Here is a 15,191-nt window from a genome sequence, read left to right as displayed (position 1 = left end):
ATAGACAGACAGAAATTCATTTTTATATATATAGATGTTGTTTGCCACATCAGTAGCTTCTATATTCTATAATTCCAAAGTTTCTTGAGTATTTACAGTATAAGACCTGTTGGTCTTTTTTAGTGTTCCGAGATCAATAGCATGATCTTTAGAGAGAACTATTTGATGTCTTGCAGTTTCAGTGGCACTTTCTATGCCGTCGCACATGTGTCTCCAATTTTTCCGCTTTGATCTTCTTATTTCTCTATCATAATTTGTTAAGGCCTCTCTGTAGGGAGACCAGTGAGTGAATTCCGACGCACAATTTCTTCGAAGAGAAGAAAATTTTCTTACAGGTGGGCAATGGAAGAAAATTTCTTCTCTTCGAAGAGATTGTGCGCCGGAATTCGCCCACAGTTCAATGTAAATTTTGCTCGATTAAACTGTTTTCGAGTACGTTTTCTACATTTTCAATCTTTGATTCCACCTGGGAACATCTTTGCTACTGGAGCGTTCCTTGACAGCACAAACACGAGAAAGAGAAGGATGCAAGAGGGGGCACACAAGCTCCCTCTTTCATCCCGCTCTTTTTTTGTTTATCAAGGAGAATGAGTGAGAAAAAAGAAAAAGCTAGCTACGCCAATGAGCGACAGACATTCGGGAGCGAAAGTGGAGGCAGGTCGGCTACACTCGCACTCTACGCAAGGACGGAAACGAAATCTGCGAACATGCGTTAGTCCAGTCGCAATTTCTGTTTCACTCTTGTGGATGAGATCGAACGTCGATATCACGCATTGGCTAACATTCAGCTTTGGGCTACAACTTCATCTCGACGTCGGTGTCGTCGATCAGTCGAGTAATGTTTCGAAGATTTTCCACCTGGTGAGCTTTGCTGGTTCGCAAAACGTATCGATTTCCTTTGTCTTCACTTGCAGCATCTTCAATGGTTTTGGCGATGATTAAAGGCTCGATCGGTAGATTACGTCCAGCTTTGCCTGTTACGAGCAGTGTGGTAACCGTTCCGAACTCATTCCTAGGATCCATGAAATTTGGAAAGCTGTTGCCCTGTCTGCGACTCCCTGGGTCTTCTCCATTTGCACTGCTAGCTGAACCGTAGAAAGTGATAGCAGGCATCTGCTATCTACCCCAGTTGCGGCCAGGTGGGGAAGGATTGGGATGGGAAAACACTATCTGGAAGCACGCACATTTAGAATAATTAAAATAACCAACTGCACGTGCAATGGGGGCGCACGGTTGACAATAGGTAATCGCGCTACTTGGGCGGTGGCTTCTATATTCGTCTGTTTTCCACTATAACTCAGTCGAATTTGAACCAATTGACACAACTTTTGGAATGTGGTGAAATAGGTAGAGTATCTACCCGTGTACAACATTTCAAGTCAATTGGTTCAAAATTGACTGAGTTATAGTGGAAAACAGACGAATATAGAAGCCACCGCCCAAGTGGCGCGATACCCTATTTTGAAATTATCGGGTTCGTCACTTCAATCACTTGAAGTCTGTTTGCCTGTTCACACAGATGGAGGCGCAGGGTCTTTGAAAAGGTGTAAATGACCTTTTCTCTGATCCTTGCGAAAATTCACATAGATTTGCTCCACGGCTTCAAATTGATTTAGTAAAGAGCATTTACTCAGCGAATAAATATGGCGTGTGCGATTAAATTGAAGGTTTGTACTGAACAGTTTTCTCCTGGAGCTATACAGTAGAAACTTGAGTTGCAGCAACCTCATGTAGCAAGGAATGTTTGGAGTTCCGATACAATGAGCACTCAGACAAAGGAATATTCGGATAATTCATGATAAGGACATTGAAGTTCATAAATTTTCGTAATCCATATAGATAAAAATCAAGCGTTTGTAACGCTAGCTGATAAAGTCGAACAACTCTTGATGCATTCTACGGCCCATCTGAATAGGAATTTCGCCATTACAATTCCTAGCGGTGAAGTCAGCACCATTTCGCAGCAGCACCTCCACCAGTTCCAATTCACCTCTTGCAAATGCCAAATGCAAAGCACTATTTCCAGCCGCGTCCCGTGCATCCAACCGTGCTCCGTGGTCCAGCAGTAGCTGGACCGTCTTTATGCTGTGTTCGTAGCATGCCTCTGAAGAGAATCTGCCCACGAAGGTGAGCAGGGCATTTCTACCGGTTTTGTCGCGGATCTCAAGATCGACACCCTTTGCCAGTAGTCGTTCGACTAAGGCATCGTCGCGCTGCCCATACATATTTTTCAACCATCCTACAATACAGGTGGAACCGTCTTGGTCGCGGACATTGTAGTTCAAGTCGTAGTTGAATGTTAGGAATTTCTCAACTACGAAGTATTGTCCATTGCAGCACGCTTTGTTGAACAGCTCCGAGGCAAACTCGGGTGAGTTTTCGTAGAGGGAATCGAACAAAGTTTTGAGCGTGTCGGGGTTAGCTTCCAGAAATGGTCGGTAGGTTTGCGTGAAGAAGACACGATTACCGAAAATCAACGGTGCGAAGTACTTGTGAGCGTGCGCTTTGAATAACGGAAGCTTGTGAGTTAAACGAAGAAGAGCGATGACCATATTGCGATTCCGGATTCGGTATTCAAGAGCAGTTTTACCCTTATTGTTGACGACGTCCAGCTTGCATCCATGACGAACTAGTACGTCTAGGGTGGTAGTGTTTGATGCCAGGAAGAGTGCTGGGTTGCCGTTATTGTTGGGTTGGTCTATGTCGGCTCCCGAGGAAAGGATCTTTTCGATTAATGGGACAACCATGTCGGGTGGATTTTTGCTTAACTGACAAACTTTATGAAGCACTGTATGACCGGTGAAATTCTTTCGGTGTACGAGGGATTGGGCGTCCGGATGTTGTTCGACGATAGTGTTAAACATTTCTATAGATTGCACGTAGTGTATGGGGTGGTTGCCGTTATTATCTACAGCGTCGAAATCGCAACCAGCTCTCAGTAGTTCAGCGAACTGATCCAAATTGTCTTTTTCCACTGCCAAATGTAGGAGCGTTGCTTCATTTGAACCTCTTATAGTTTTGGGTTCAGAACTGGGGAGTTGAATATTTCCATCATCAAGTTTAACGTCCTTGAATGCTAGTTTCAGATCTACAATAAAATTAGAGATATTTTCAGACAATAAAACATTTTTTAATTTTATTGATACAAACCTTCACCTGGAGAAAATGCTGGTTCTTTGGACAACACTCGGTCTATGTCGACTTCCAACGATGGGAAATATTTGACCAACTGATTTCGATTATTCACGAAAAACGACTTCCCATGATAACTACAAAATATCACGTCATTCCGGAGCCTACCAATATTGTTCAGGAAAAAATGCTGATGGTTTTCCAAGATGAATTCCACTGAATCGTGTTCCGAGTTCCATAGAGCTTGCTGAAGTGTTTCGTAGGCCTGATTAGTTTCGAAGAATCGCTTCACGGACGGTTCAAGTTGATACATTTCTTTCAAGATATCCAGGATTTTCAATCGTATACACTCGTGTACTATGGTGGTTCCCGGTCCCTGGCGAACGACCAATCCCAGAAGTTCTGGATTTTTCCTTATGTCGTCCCAACAGTAACCTAGAGCCAGTTTCTTATACAAGAGATCTGCCAGTATTGTTACTCCTTTCCACTGGTATGTCAGATCCAGTTGATATTCGACTATGTACTCTTCAATTTTCGTGCGGATTGGCTCCGAAAGAATCGATGATAGAATGGAGCAATGAGTGTAGACTTCGTGTTCGTACCGAAATATTTTGTTGAACGCTTGCGATTGAGATTCGTTGAAGTACTTCTGTCTGTAGTTGATCATTTTCTTCAGCACGTAATCCAACATTTCTGTGTCATCTTTCTGCATTAAAACCATTAAGGCATTCGACTTAGTTGTGCTCCTAAGAGTGCAGTCAAAAGAATCAAAATGTTCAGTGAGTAACCACCGGATTGTATCTCTTTGGAGATTTCTACACGCAGCCAGTAATGGGTTGTGTCCTGGAAGACTAAGTGGTGCTCCTAGGTTGATTAGTAGGTTGATAGCTGTAATGTTTCCACAGGAAGCAGCCACTTCGATGAACAACTCACTTGTGCCATCTTTTCCAGTATAATTGAACGTGAGATAACCATTCGGCATCACTGTTGTGATAAATCGAAATGCAGATATGATGCTTGTTTCACTTGGATGGATAACAGCTACGTCGTCTCCGTCAACTGGACTTAACAGCAATACAAAAATAGCTTGTTTGATATCTTGTGTTGACATTGAATTAGCTTCAAGCTGCTTTGCTGTGTTACATTGTTGTTCAGTAGTTGCCACCAAAATTGTTTTCCTGAGCCAGATTTTATCACTTGGATCCCAAGCAAATTTCCGTACTAAATGATGATTAATTTTATCAAAAAGCTCTTTATACTTGTTCAATATCTCAGCTAGTTCAGTGGAAGATCCCTTTCTGATGACTTCGTGCAATATTGTTGTACCATCCTTCAGTAAACGAGAGAACTTTTCGGGTACCATTTTTATTGCAGCAAGTTTGATAAATATCAATGAACTTCTAACGTTTATGGCGGTAGCTCCATCTAGGATGGAATCAGGTATTACTGACGATTTTCTTAAGCACAGAGTGGTTTTATACTCAATTTCAATCACGTACTATAGAGTTCAATAATTTCATCATGTTGAATAACACTGTTTCTTTCATTCCAATTGTGAGTTCGGTCTCCATTCATTACATTTTGTTTGTGTTAGAGCCTCATGTACGCACAATATATCTTATCTCATGACTTTATGACTGCCCGTTGATTTGGGGTTCCCCTATAGTTTCAGAAGTAAGTTCATGTTGGTTTATTATGACTGCTTTTTATCCTTTATTGCACTTTTTTTTCTCTTACCAAAATATAAACAACTTGTTGAATGCGCTCGCCATGTTTACGAACACTATATTCAAAACAAAGTCGGAAAACACCGGTCTTGTTTTGGTTTGCTTTCCATCTCTTCCTCTTCTGTTTATGTTTCCGCATGTCGCTTTCCGGCAGGGCAAATCCTGCGCATGACTGAAATAAAACGTCACTTTTTTGCTTGTCAAATTCTCCAGAAAATGATTTTGATACAGAGTGCAAATCGACAATAAAACTGCTTAGGACACGACTCGGACGATAAGCGGTTGTGAGCTGGAAAATTTTTATCTAATTGTTTCTAGATAATTTGTGTTCGGGGTTCCAAAGATAATCTTGTATTGTGATTTGTTGTGTCGAAGAAATTTAGTGGACAGTGGTCATACAAGTGAGATTCAACTAAAAGTGAAGTGGTATTAGATATAAGGTGTTGGCTGTTGGGTCTGTTAGTGAATCAGAATTATCGATTTGTTTGTGAATTGTGATGTGTGTCGTGATAGAAGATTTCTTTGTGAGAAAAATGCATTGAAGCAGTTTGGTTTAATTCACGGCATTTGAATTGGATATACAAATAGCGAATCAACCTCATTAGTATTCAAATCAGCGATTAACAGGCTTCGTGCAATGCCAAGTACGCTACTATTCGCCAACAGCAATGAAGGTCGGGTGTATGCTCTGTCTACGGCAGGGTCTGCGTGGCGAGAATTCCTCTATCTAGGGTTGGAGTTTAAGCGAATTTCCGTAGTTCCGCATTTTATGTGGGCTATCGGTGGCGATAGACAAGTTTATGTTCACGTTCATGGTCTGGACATCCCGATCCGGATTAAGGAGGAAGCCTATGAAAATGAGCGATGGCTTCCCATCGAGGGATTCTCCAGTCGATTGTTACCAACTGATCGGTATCACTTCTCCAGCGTTGATGGAACCGTCGATAGGAATATCGACAAGATTCGTCTGCCTTCCATGGCATGGCAATGGGAAGGCGAATGGCAGCTGGATCTCACCTTGGACGGGCAACCACTTGACCACGATGGGTGGACGTATGCGGTTGACTTTCCAGCTACTTATCACCCACAGAAGAACTGGAAGTCTTGCGTTCGACGTCGGAAATGGGTCCGCTTTCGTAGATACTGTGCGCTCAACTCCTGGTGTGCCGTGGCCCCTCTTCACAAAGATCCCACGCAGGAACCATTCATTGACGTAGCCATCAATGGAAGCAATGTTCCTGGAGCACCTCCAGGTATACTGCTTGTTTGGGCAGTAACAGCCCATGGTCGAGTGATGTTTCGATCAGGAGTGAGCACCACCTCGCCCGAAGGACTCCGGTGGACTTCCGTAACGACCCCATCAGGCTGTGAGGTCTCGCAGATCGCAGTTGGTCCCACTGGACTAGTTTGGGCTTGTCTATACAATGGAAGGGCCATTGTTCGCACTGGTGTTACCAGGGATGCTCTTATGGGAGCAACCTGGTTGGAAGTGAAGCCCCCTGGTACCAACCTGAAAATCACTCAGGTCTCCGTTGGAACCAATGCAGTGTGGTGTGTGACCAATGATAACCATGTCTGGTTCCGTAGAGGTGTTCATGGGGAGGCGTCCGGAATCAGCGAAGATGCTGCTATTGGCAGCGGATGGGTTGAGATGGTAGGAAACATTTCCTACATATCTGTAGCAGCTAACGATCAGGTTTTTGCCGTGGGATCAGAAGACCGTGCACTGTATTTCCGTTCGGGAGTTTCCAGTTCAGACCTCACGGGTAAGAAATGGCGCTTGATTCAGCTTCCACTTCAAATGAGCCGGACTTCCAGCAACTTTTCACTGTCTAGTAGACGCAGTGGGAGCGAGTCACCTTCCACGAAGCATAGAAGTTTGAACAGTCTCTATAAAGAAAGACTACAGCAGGAGAATGCTTCGCTTGTTGAGAATAATGAAGAAACTTCCAGATCTGCTCCAACTGCTAACCCGAAGCAACGACCAGAACTATGGCATAAGCCGGAGATATCACCAGATGCGCTGGCCACCAAACTAGAAACTCAACAGCCTGGAAGTTTGGTTGAGAAGAAGGTTACCCGAAATCTCTCCAACGAAACGGTTGTTGCATCGAGTGCTCCCCTAAATGAAGTGTACGAAATCTCCGGAAAACAATTGAAGAACTCGCGAGCATGGAGTCCAGTACGAAGCGTTGGCTCCGTTGTTGGCACAGAGGCGCATCCCGAGTCGGATTCCAGCGTGTTTGAGGGGGAGAGTTCTCGCGACTCCGGTGTATTTGGCGAGTACGAAGACCACGGTGGGTCGCAAAACTGGGCAGATCACGAAGTTCAGTGGGTTGGATGTGCTGCCGGAGCAGTCAGCGTTGACCCCAATCAGCTGCCAAACTGGTTCAATGATAGCTGCGGCAATGCAAACCAAGAAGAACTGACCCAGCCATGGCGTATCAAGATCTTGGATGATCTGAAGCAGCGACCGCCAGGGCCATTGCACGAAAGTGACTTTGCCTTGTACGAGAAAGCCATCGAAATGTCTTCCTGGGTAAAATCAGGGGAAGCTCGCGTTGCCAAAGCCGGTCATGCTTTCGAGGATTGCTTGATCGAGTTAGAATGGGTTAACAACCAAGGTACGGGACCGGACTCAGGAACTCTGACAGTGCTGAACTCGGACGGAATCACCACCAAAGTACTATGTGGATTGTTGTCACTAACACTATTTCTAACGCATCCTATTTCTAGATACAATTCTCGCTGTCGGAAATCACCTGTGTGATGTGTTGCAGTGAGCCTGGTTCGCCAAGGCTCGCCATCCATGCTCCGCGGCTTCCTCCGGGATCATCACCAATCAAAATTCAGTTCAGTGGCGATACCGATTTGGAGGACTGGCTTTCGCATTTGACTTCGGTTTGCTGCCAAATCAACGAAGTTCACGGAAAACCTTCAACCCGATCGATGTGGATAACGTCGAACATGGGAGACGTCTTCGTCTTTGATCCTACCAATCTGGAAGCATCGCAATGGCGTCCTGAAGGACAGATTTACCAACAGAAAATTGATGTTTCCGCTGCTGAAACTCCGTATTTGACGTCGCTAGATAACGGGTAAGATGAAATCTCTGGTTTTCTTACAAAACGACTTCCTTCACTTCGCACAACTTGCAGTATGATCATCGGGTCGCGACTGGAGATATCCGGGTTTGTGTACGACGACGCTGACCACATTCGATTCGATCTGCAGAGCTATCCAACGGTGAGGGTACGTCACAAGATGGAGTCCCAAAGGAACATCCCGTTGCACATCAACCCACGGTTCAACGAGCGGATCACAGTGTTCAACTCGATGGAAGCTTCTCACTGGAATGAGGACGAAAAGCGGGACAGTCAGATGCTGTTTGCTCCGGGTGCGGAGTTCAAGCTCGGGATCAGGTAAGTTACCCAACGGTAATCCATGATATTTTTACGATTCCATGAATATTTTTTCACCTTCAGGAGTGATCGTGACGGATTTCAAATCACTGTCAATGGAAAGGATTACCCTAAGTTTAGATATCGAAGGGGTCTCGCACCCCACACTATCTCCAGCTTGTACAGTAGTGGTCGGGTCAAGATCTTCCAGATTGTCTACGAGAGCCCAAAATTGATCATTCCTCTGAAGGATGTGTTCTGGCGTCAGATCGGTGGTCATCTACGTCGCGTTCAGTCCAGTAAGGCCGGAGTTGTGTGGGGTCTTGGTTACGATAACACAGCCTGGGTCTATACAGGAGGGTGGGGAGGAGTTTTCCTCAAAGGACTAGAGACAAGTAACCAAGGCATCAATACAATGACTGACACACATAACTATCACATCTACGAGAATCAACGCTGGAACCCGCTATCAGGCTTCTCCACGACGGGTCTACCGACGGATCGTCACATGTGGAGTGACGTGACGGGGAAACACAAGCGTAGCAAGGAACACACCAAGCTGCTGTCGATGCACTGGCAATGGATCAGCGATTGGTTGGTGGACTTCCACAATCCGGGAGGAGTTGATCGGGATGGTTGGCAGTACGCTGTAGATTTTCCGGCGACTTATCACGCAAAGAAGCAGTTCACGGATTACGTTCGTCGTCGACGTTGGTACCGTAAGTGTAGATTGACTACAACTGGTCCTTGGCAGGAAGTCGGCAACTCGAAGATCGTGGACGTAACTCTGCAAGCCAACAGCGATGAAGTGGATTGTAGCGTTATGGTTTGGGCTGTAGCAGCAAATGGGGATGTTCTGTATAGAAGAGGTGTTAGTCTTTCACAACCGGCGGTAAGATCAATCAAATTTTTATATTTTTCCAATAACTCTTCACGCATCAACTTTTGTTTTTTCAGGGAACTGGTTGGGAGCATGTGGCCTGTGATCAACCGTTGGTCAGTATTAGTTGTTACGAGAACAAAGTCTGGGCCATCGGGAAGAATGGATCCGCCTATTGGCGGTGCGGAATCTCGGTGGAAAATCCACTCGGCTCGAAATGGCAACCGGTGGAACCTCCAGGAGGGGTAACCTTCAAGCAAATTTCCGTTGGAAAGGCCGGAATCTGGACGGTGGATACGACGGGACGCCTGTCGGTGAGGAAGGAAATTACTCCAACCTTCCCGGAAGGTAGCCACTGGCAGCTGTTGAGTAACATTCAAAACGACCCTCCGCATTACGAGGGAAATGTTGGATTCAAAAATGTCTCCGTTGGGGAACATGTGATGGCGGTATCTCAATCGGGGTACATCTGCAAGCGTAGTGGTATCAGTCCGGATAACCCCGGCGGTACCGGGTGGACCTTGGGGATACAGGTTAGTTTTCGGACATGATTCTGCTAGTAAGATAAATAAAAAAAATAATCGTGTTTTTTTTATTTTAGGGAAACTGGCACTACGTGAGTGCAAACGGATTCTGTGACTAATTTTTACGTTTTCAACGAACATTTCTCAACGCATAACCATTATTCGGAAGAGGCCATCTTATTTCACTATCTATTAACCGTAAGCGCTAACCAACATCAAAAGTCATAGCATTACTTGCATAATCTCAACTTTGGCTGTACAATATCTGTATGTTTAGCTCATAAACCAAAGCTTACTTAAGATTACAATTGTTATGGATTGGATCAATAAATGGAGGCTTATATGCTTATGTGCATATGTTTGGGTTCAATGAATGAAAAGAAAATGTGTAAGTTAAAATAGAGTTAATAAATTATAGAGCAAGAATTTTGCTGGCGTTGCTGCTGCAATATCTTTTGCTGCCGAGGATAGGCAGGGATATGTCAAATTGAAAGAGTTCACTGTTGGACAGGTAGATATTCGAGATGTTTTCGATATTTTTTTGTTGGTTACTTTTTTTAAATGCCTGCTTCAATCCTTTTTTTTCTTCTAAACCATAGGGGGAAAATCTGCTCAACAGACACCCGTGTGCATTCAGCTTTTTGAAATTCAGCCTTTGTAAAAATTGTGGAAATCCATTCACTACTCTGGGAGTTTTTATTGCTTTTGTTTTTGCATGTCATAAAGTTTAAAAACCATGAAAAAGTGTAAAAAGAAGCCCCGCACGACGATAAGGCTGAAATAGTGATTCGACTAGTTTTCAAATGCACCAGCCTAAAGGCTAACATGAACACTAACAACTCAGACAAACAGATCATTCTAATTGGGAATAATTAGATACATTTATTGATTTTACGATCTATTTGAAAATTTGCTTGCTGGTCGATTACCCAGCCGTGGCACTTGTATCGGTTTTGCTTTAGCTTGACGATTGACCAGCGGCGTCATGGTGTAACACGCTAAAAATAATTTACAAAATGACAAATCACGCGGAAAAAATACACGGTAATGAATATTATTGGGAACCCCATTGGACACACAAAGGTTTTCTTCGGTACTTTCAGGTCTTGAAGTCAGTCTATGGTCCTACCGCGCCTAGCTCATGGTTGATCAAACTAAGCCATTTTGGGGTAACATACTTCAGTTACTATGTTCTGAATCGGAAAGTTTTACAACTGGCCATAATTCTATGGATTATTGAACGCATACATTACTAAGGCAGTATTTTTCAAAAGAATAGCACATATTTCAAAGAAGGGAAAATCTCTGATGATATTGTTTTAGTAGCCGTAATGACAAAAATCTCCAGACAACATGACTCAAAAGAATAGCTCATGTTAAAAGAAGGATAAATTGACGATATGAATATTATCAGATCCTTTTTGTGTTCGTTGGTATGCACCATTAGCCTTTTCACTATATGTTCAGTATCGAAACTAGGGCCCATGCTGAGGGTTACTCGTACGATTCGCGTTCGGACCAAGAACTTTTCATTATGAAATTTTTTTGGGCTCCCTTTGACATTGAGTTTATTCGTGCCGATATGCCAAGGCTGAGAAGCAAGCTCTATTTCATTTCTTCCAAGAAAAGTGTAGCCTTTGCTCCATGCCTTAGAATTTATTAGATGAAAGCTATTTAGTACCCTAGAAACATTCGAGATTAGAGCAAGAATCAGATGCCGTACCCACAAGATAGAATTATATGAACAGATATAATAAAAACATTGCGCCCATGAGTTAGGCAACACGCTTGCTATCAAAGCTTCAATCGGCCTTCAATCGTTGCGTAAGAGTTCTCCGAAGGTCAAGAACTTGGAATTTCCGGAGAAAGTAAGGAAAGAATGAGCCACGATCGAACATCAAACTGAGCGAGCCTTCAACGTAATCCGTTAAATTACCGAACTATTTCGAAGAAGTTCGTGGAAAAATCGAGCTTCCGTTGAGTTCGGTCGATGACACCTTCCCTAATCTGAGGATCACGGTTTCAGTTACTCTCGTTTGATCCGCAGATAAGTGTAGAAGTGTCGCGGTGTGACCTTGTAGAAAGCCGTTGAATGTGAGTAAAAGTAACGTGGTAATGTTTCTTTAGTTTAATTGTTCTTTTGTTAGTCCGCAGTGAAAAGTCCCAATTAGGATATAAAGTGCGTGAGGGTTTGTGCGTTTTTCCAAACTAGACCAACAGGTAATGTGCTCATTGTGCTGTGCTTGTCTCAAGAATCCGTGCATGTGTTAATTGTTCTTTGATAGCCCGCGGCTATCATCTACCCTAGCCAGCGACACTTTCTGCTCTTCAAGCGTTGAGGAATACCGGCGGACAATTAGCGTCGAAGGGGGCGGCTCGTCAACACGCCGCTTCAGGAGAACCTCGTGGATACCCATCCCCACTTGGTGATCGTCGTCTTGAAGACCCGACACGTGGACTCGCAATCCCACGTGTCTGCGCGGCGCTGATCAAGCACTACTTCGCGCCAAGTATCAGGAGCGCAGGACGGAGCAGCGTTCAGCGAGAAAACTACCACACACCACCGGTGAGTCGATTCGAATCGTTTTTTTTTTGTGGAGTGGGGCGTCCGATGAGGACGCCTCGGAGTGTTTTTTTGCCTGCCAAAGGTCGTGTATAATTTGGACGACTAGCCAACAAAGCGTTTATAAAATGTGAGTTTGTGGTGCTATTAAGTAGCAGAAGTCGAGCGCACGTAATATACGGCCGACCCACCCAACTCTATTGTGTAAGCCACCCGGGTGCACTCGACTAGTCGCATCGTCGGGAATACTGAATGGGATCAGAACAACACGAGGAGAGCACATGCACAAATTGATAGGACTTTAAATAGGCAGAGTAGAAACGCACGAAGGGACTGTAGAGTAGGAATACATGAAATAATGAAAATACTAAACGTTTAGCATGCTATTAGAATAAACAATAAATCGTTATTTTTTTCTTGGGTTTCGTTAAATAAATGTGTTTGTTAATCAACTCGATTGTATGTAATTTCTGGTTCAGTCCCACACAGATCATTAGATGATGGAAATGTTATCCCGTTGCTTCGCGTTTTTGTAGTTTAATGTTGTTCGCGTGGCGCAATTTGGATGTAATGTCTTGCGCATACCCTTCTACGCTGGTCGCGCCTCGTGCGGCGAGTAGTGAAACCGCCTGTGATGAGAACTAACTAGCAACGAAGGCTGTTGCACATTTAGGTATGGGTGTTGTCTTACCGCGTGCTTTGGAGGAATAGTTTTGTAGCGTGACAGATTACGTTGTTGCATAGGGTAAACACCCCAGTTCAGGTGTGAGAAGTAGGCGCACTGGTTCGATCCAAACTTTCTTTGGGAATTCCAAAAGGACTCGCCCTGACGAGTCTCAACCGGGCATAATTAGAACTGTTGTGCGGTCTCCGAATGGAGTGGCGCTTAAGCCGCATGATTACTCCCAGATCGGCCAGTGACGGCTACAAAAGGAAGAAGTACTTATAACTTATATATGCATTTTCGTATTTTCAGCCTTTTGCAATTTCAGCCTTATGTTACACCTTCTCGATTTCAGCCTTTCGTATTCAGCCTTTTGTGCATTCAGCCTTTTGAAATTCAGCCTTATGTTACAATCCCGGCCGTCCATACTTAAAACAACGCGGAGCAAGAACAAAAAAAAAAGTTGACAGTTTTGAAAACGCAGTCGCCTACGCGCACAGCTTGTTACGATCCTTATTCCGAACATCTTTTCAGCAGATGATAATAAAATATGATAAAAATATAATCAAGAGATGTTTCTTGCACGACTTCTTTTATTCTGTTTAACATTTTTATTTTCGAAGTTGAAATATGTAGGGGCGTCTGAAATGTTAGGGCCCGGTCTATGGCAAGCAAGAGAAAATATTATCCAAGATATTACCATAACATTTTTTGAAATTCCAGCCGAAAAATGCGAATAATTTCGCATTATATCATCCTTGAGTGCAACTGCTTCAAGAATTCATAATATCTCGTTGTCCAGAGGTGGTTTGATGACTGTTGGCACAGCCCCGTACCACCTTTCGACAGCGCAACCATTGCGCAACATGCGGTCCATGCCGGACGAGACCACCCCGGTGATGGATCAACCATGAACAAAGCAGAGATGTCAGAAGTAACGAGCCTGGATAAAACAAAGAGGAGAAACGTAAAAATTGGAACAGTCGATTTCTAGATTGAGTTTAAATAAGGGCGAAAGTAACATGAGAGAGTTCTCTTCATCGACTCTCTCTTCTGCAAATTAAAGTGACAAGATGCAAACTCAATCGAACTTTTTTACACTCAGACGCTAGATTGCATCGCAACCTAGCGATTTATGACCAAAAAGTTCAACAATACTTGCATCTTGTCACTTTAATTTGAAGAAGAGAGAGTCGATGAAGAGAACTCTCTCATGTTACTTTCGCCCTTATTTAAACTCAATCTAGATTTAATGTCATCCCCATAGTTTCCATCGAGCAGGAGACCTGTCAAAACGACCAGGATTCGCCACTTTGGTATACTCGAGACACTTTAGTCAGAAGGTATGTTTGGTGTGAGAGGGAGATGGTCTATTTTTGCCAGTAAACAGTAAAGAAAAATTAGGAAATGGTCAACATAGACTTAGATCGAAAGCGATGAAATTTGAGGTCGTTGAAGTAAATTCAAAGTTAAAGTGAAATTAGCATTTAAATAGTAGTTAACGTGCTATTAAGGATTCAAAGTACATTCGAGGTAAGGAAAACTTGCTACACACAAATATGTGAATTCTAGAGTGTTCTATTTTGGAAATTCAGGACTCGTGAAAGCGCCCGACCGTGAGCCGCCATACCTGTGGAAAAAGCAGGATATTACCAAAAAACTATAAAATGTAAGTAATTAATAGAAATAACTGAGAAGAATACTTGTAAATACGTAAATTTGTTTATTCTCTTTGATTGTTTTAATTCAATAAAAATAGTTTCAAGCTGCTTGCAAAAGTTTAAATTGCCTGCTGTGAAAATTCTGTTTTCATTAGGGTGGTCCGAAAAGGAACAATGACACTTAAAATGGTTTTATTCATGGGAATTTCTTTCATTGCTATAAAATAATTATAGTTATTGATTTTCTTGAAATCATTTTTTATTTACAAATTTATCGTCAACCATTAAAAAAATATTCCCACTACCTATGCATATTATTCCCGTTTACTTATTTTAACAACCCTTTGGAATACTCTTGGATTATCTTTACAGTTTCTTGTTATGACGTATGTACAACTATAGTTCCGTAAACCGGGGTGAAATTGATCAATCGGAGACGAGATTTTAATTCCATTCTAGCAACTTCAATACGTCGTTATGATCTTTAAGTTCTTACATCATTCAGTTTATGGATACCTAGAGATGAGTGAGGAGTTTTCATATTTTAGGAAAAGTTAGTCTTACATTACTTTTTTAAGGTTTTTTAATGTGTTTCTTACTTAGATGAAACCGTTGATACTAAACAATCGATTGCCACTA

General features: G+C 43.1%; 2 protein-coding genes across 2 annotated transcripts; one reads left to right on the top strand and one right to left on the bottom strand.

Moving 5' to 3' along the window:
* Window positions 1-1,862: 1,862 nt before the first annotated feature.
* LOC109430243 (death-associated protein kinase 1) lies at window positions 1,863-2,747 on the bottom strand. Its single transcript, XM_020077012.3, has one exon. It carries the CDS (start codon window positions 2,745-2,747, stop codon window positions 1,863-1,865), a length of 885 nt encoding a protein of 294 aa, XP_019932571.3.
* A 2,312-nt stretch (window positions 2,748-5,059) lies between these two features.
* Window positions 5,060-10,019, top strand: LOC109622615 (tectonin beta-propeller repeat-containing protein). The gene is made up of 6 exons (XM_020077011.3): window positions 5,060-7,542; window positions 7,596-7,957; window positions 8,018-8,281; window positions 8,345-9,152; window positions 9,218-9,673; window positions 9,742-10,019. The coding sequence occupies exons 1-6, from the start codon at window positions 5,497-5,499 to the stop codon at window positions 9,781-9,783; spliced, it is 3,978 nt and encodes a 1,325-aa protein (XP_019932570.3). The 5' UTR covers window positions 5,060-5,496; the 3' UTR covers window positions 9,784-10,019.
* The last annotated feature ends 5,172 nt before the right edge of the window (window positions 10,020-15,191 follow it).

Source organism: Aedes albopictus, chromosome 2, assembly GCF_035046485.1.
Source record: "Aedes albopictus strain Foshan chromosome 2, AalbF5, whole genome shotgun sequence".
Classification (NCBI taxonomy): domain Eukaryota; kingdom Metazoa; phylum Arthropoda; class Insecta; order Diptera; family Culicidae; genus Aedes; species Aedes albopictus.
The sequence above is the reverse complement of the archived record's forward strand: the minus strand, read 5'-3'. Positions and strand labels throughout refer to the sequence as shown.

Excerpts from the sequence above, each read along its gene's own strand:
- LOC109430243 (XM_020077012.3), bottom strand. The coding sequence starts at position 2,747 with ATGGTTGTCCCATTAATCGAAAAGATCCTTTCCTCGGGAGCCGACATA.
- LOC109622615 (XM_020077011.3), top strand. The coding sequence starts at position 5,497 with ATGCCAAGTACGCTACTATTCGCCAACAGCAATGAAGGTCGGGTGTAT. Across the intron at positions 7,958-8,017 it reads TTGACGTCGCTAGATAACGG|TATGATCATCGGGTCGCGAC; the intron begins GTAAGATGAAAT and ends CACAACTTGCAG. Across the intron at positions 9,153-9,217 it reads TTAGTCTTTCACAACCGGCG|GGAACTGGTTGGGAGCATGT; the intron begins GTAAGATCAATC and ends TTGTTTTTTCAG.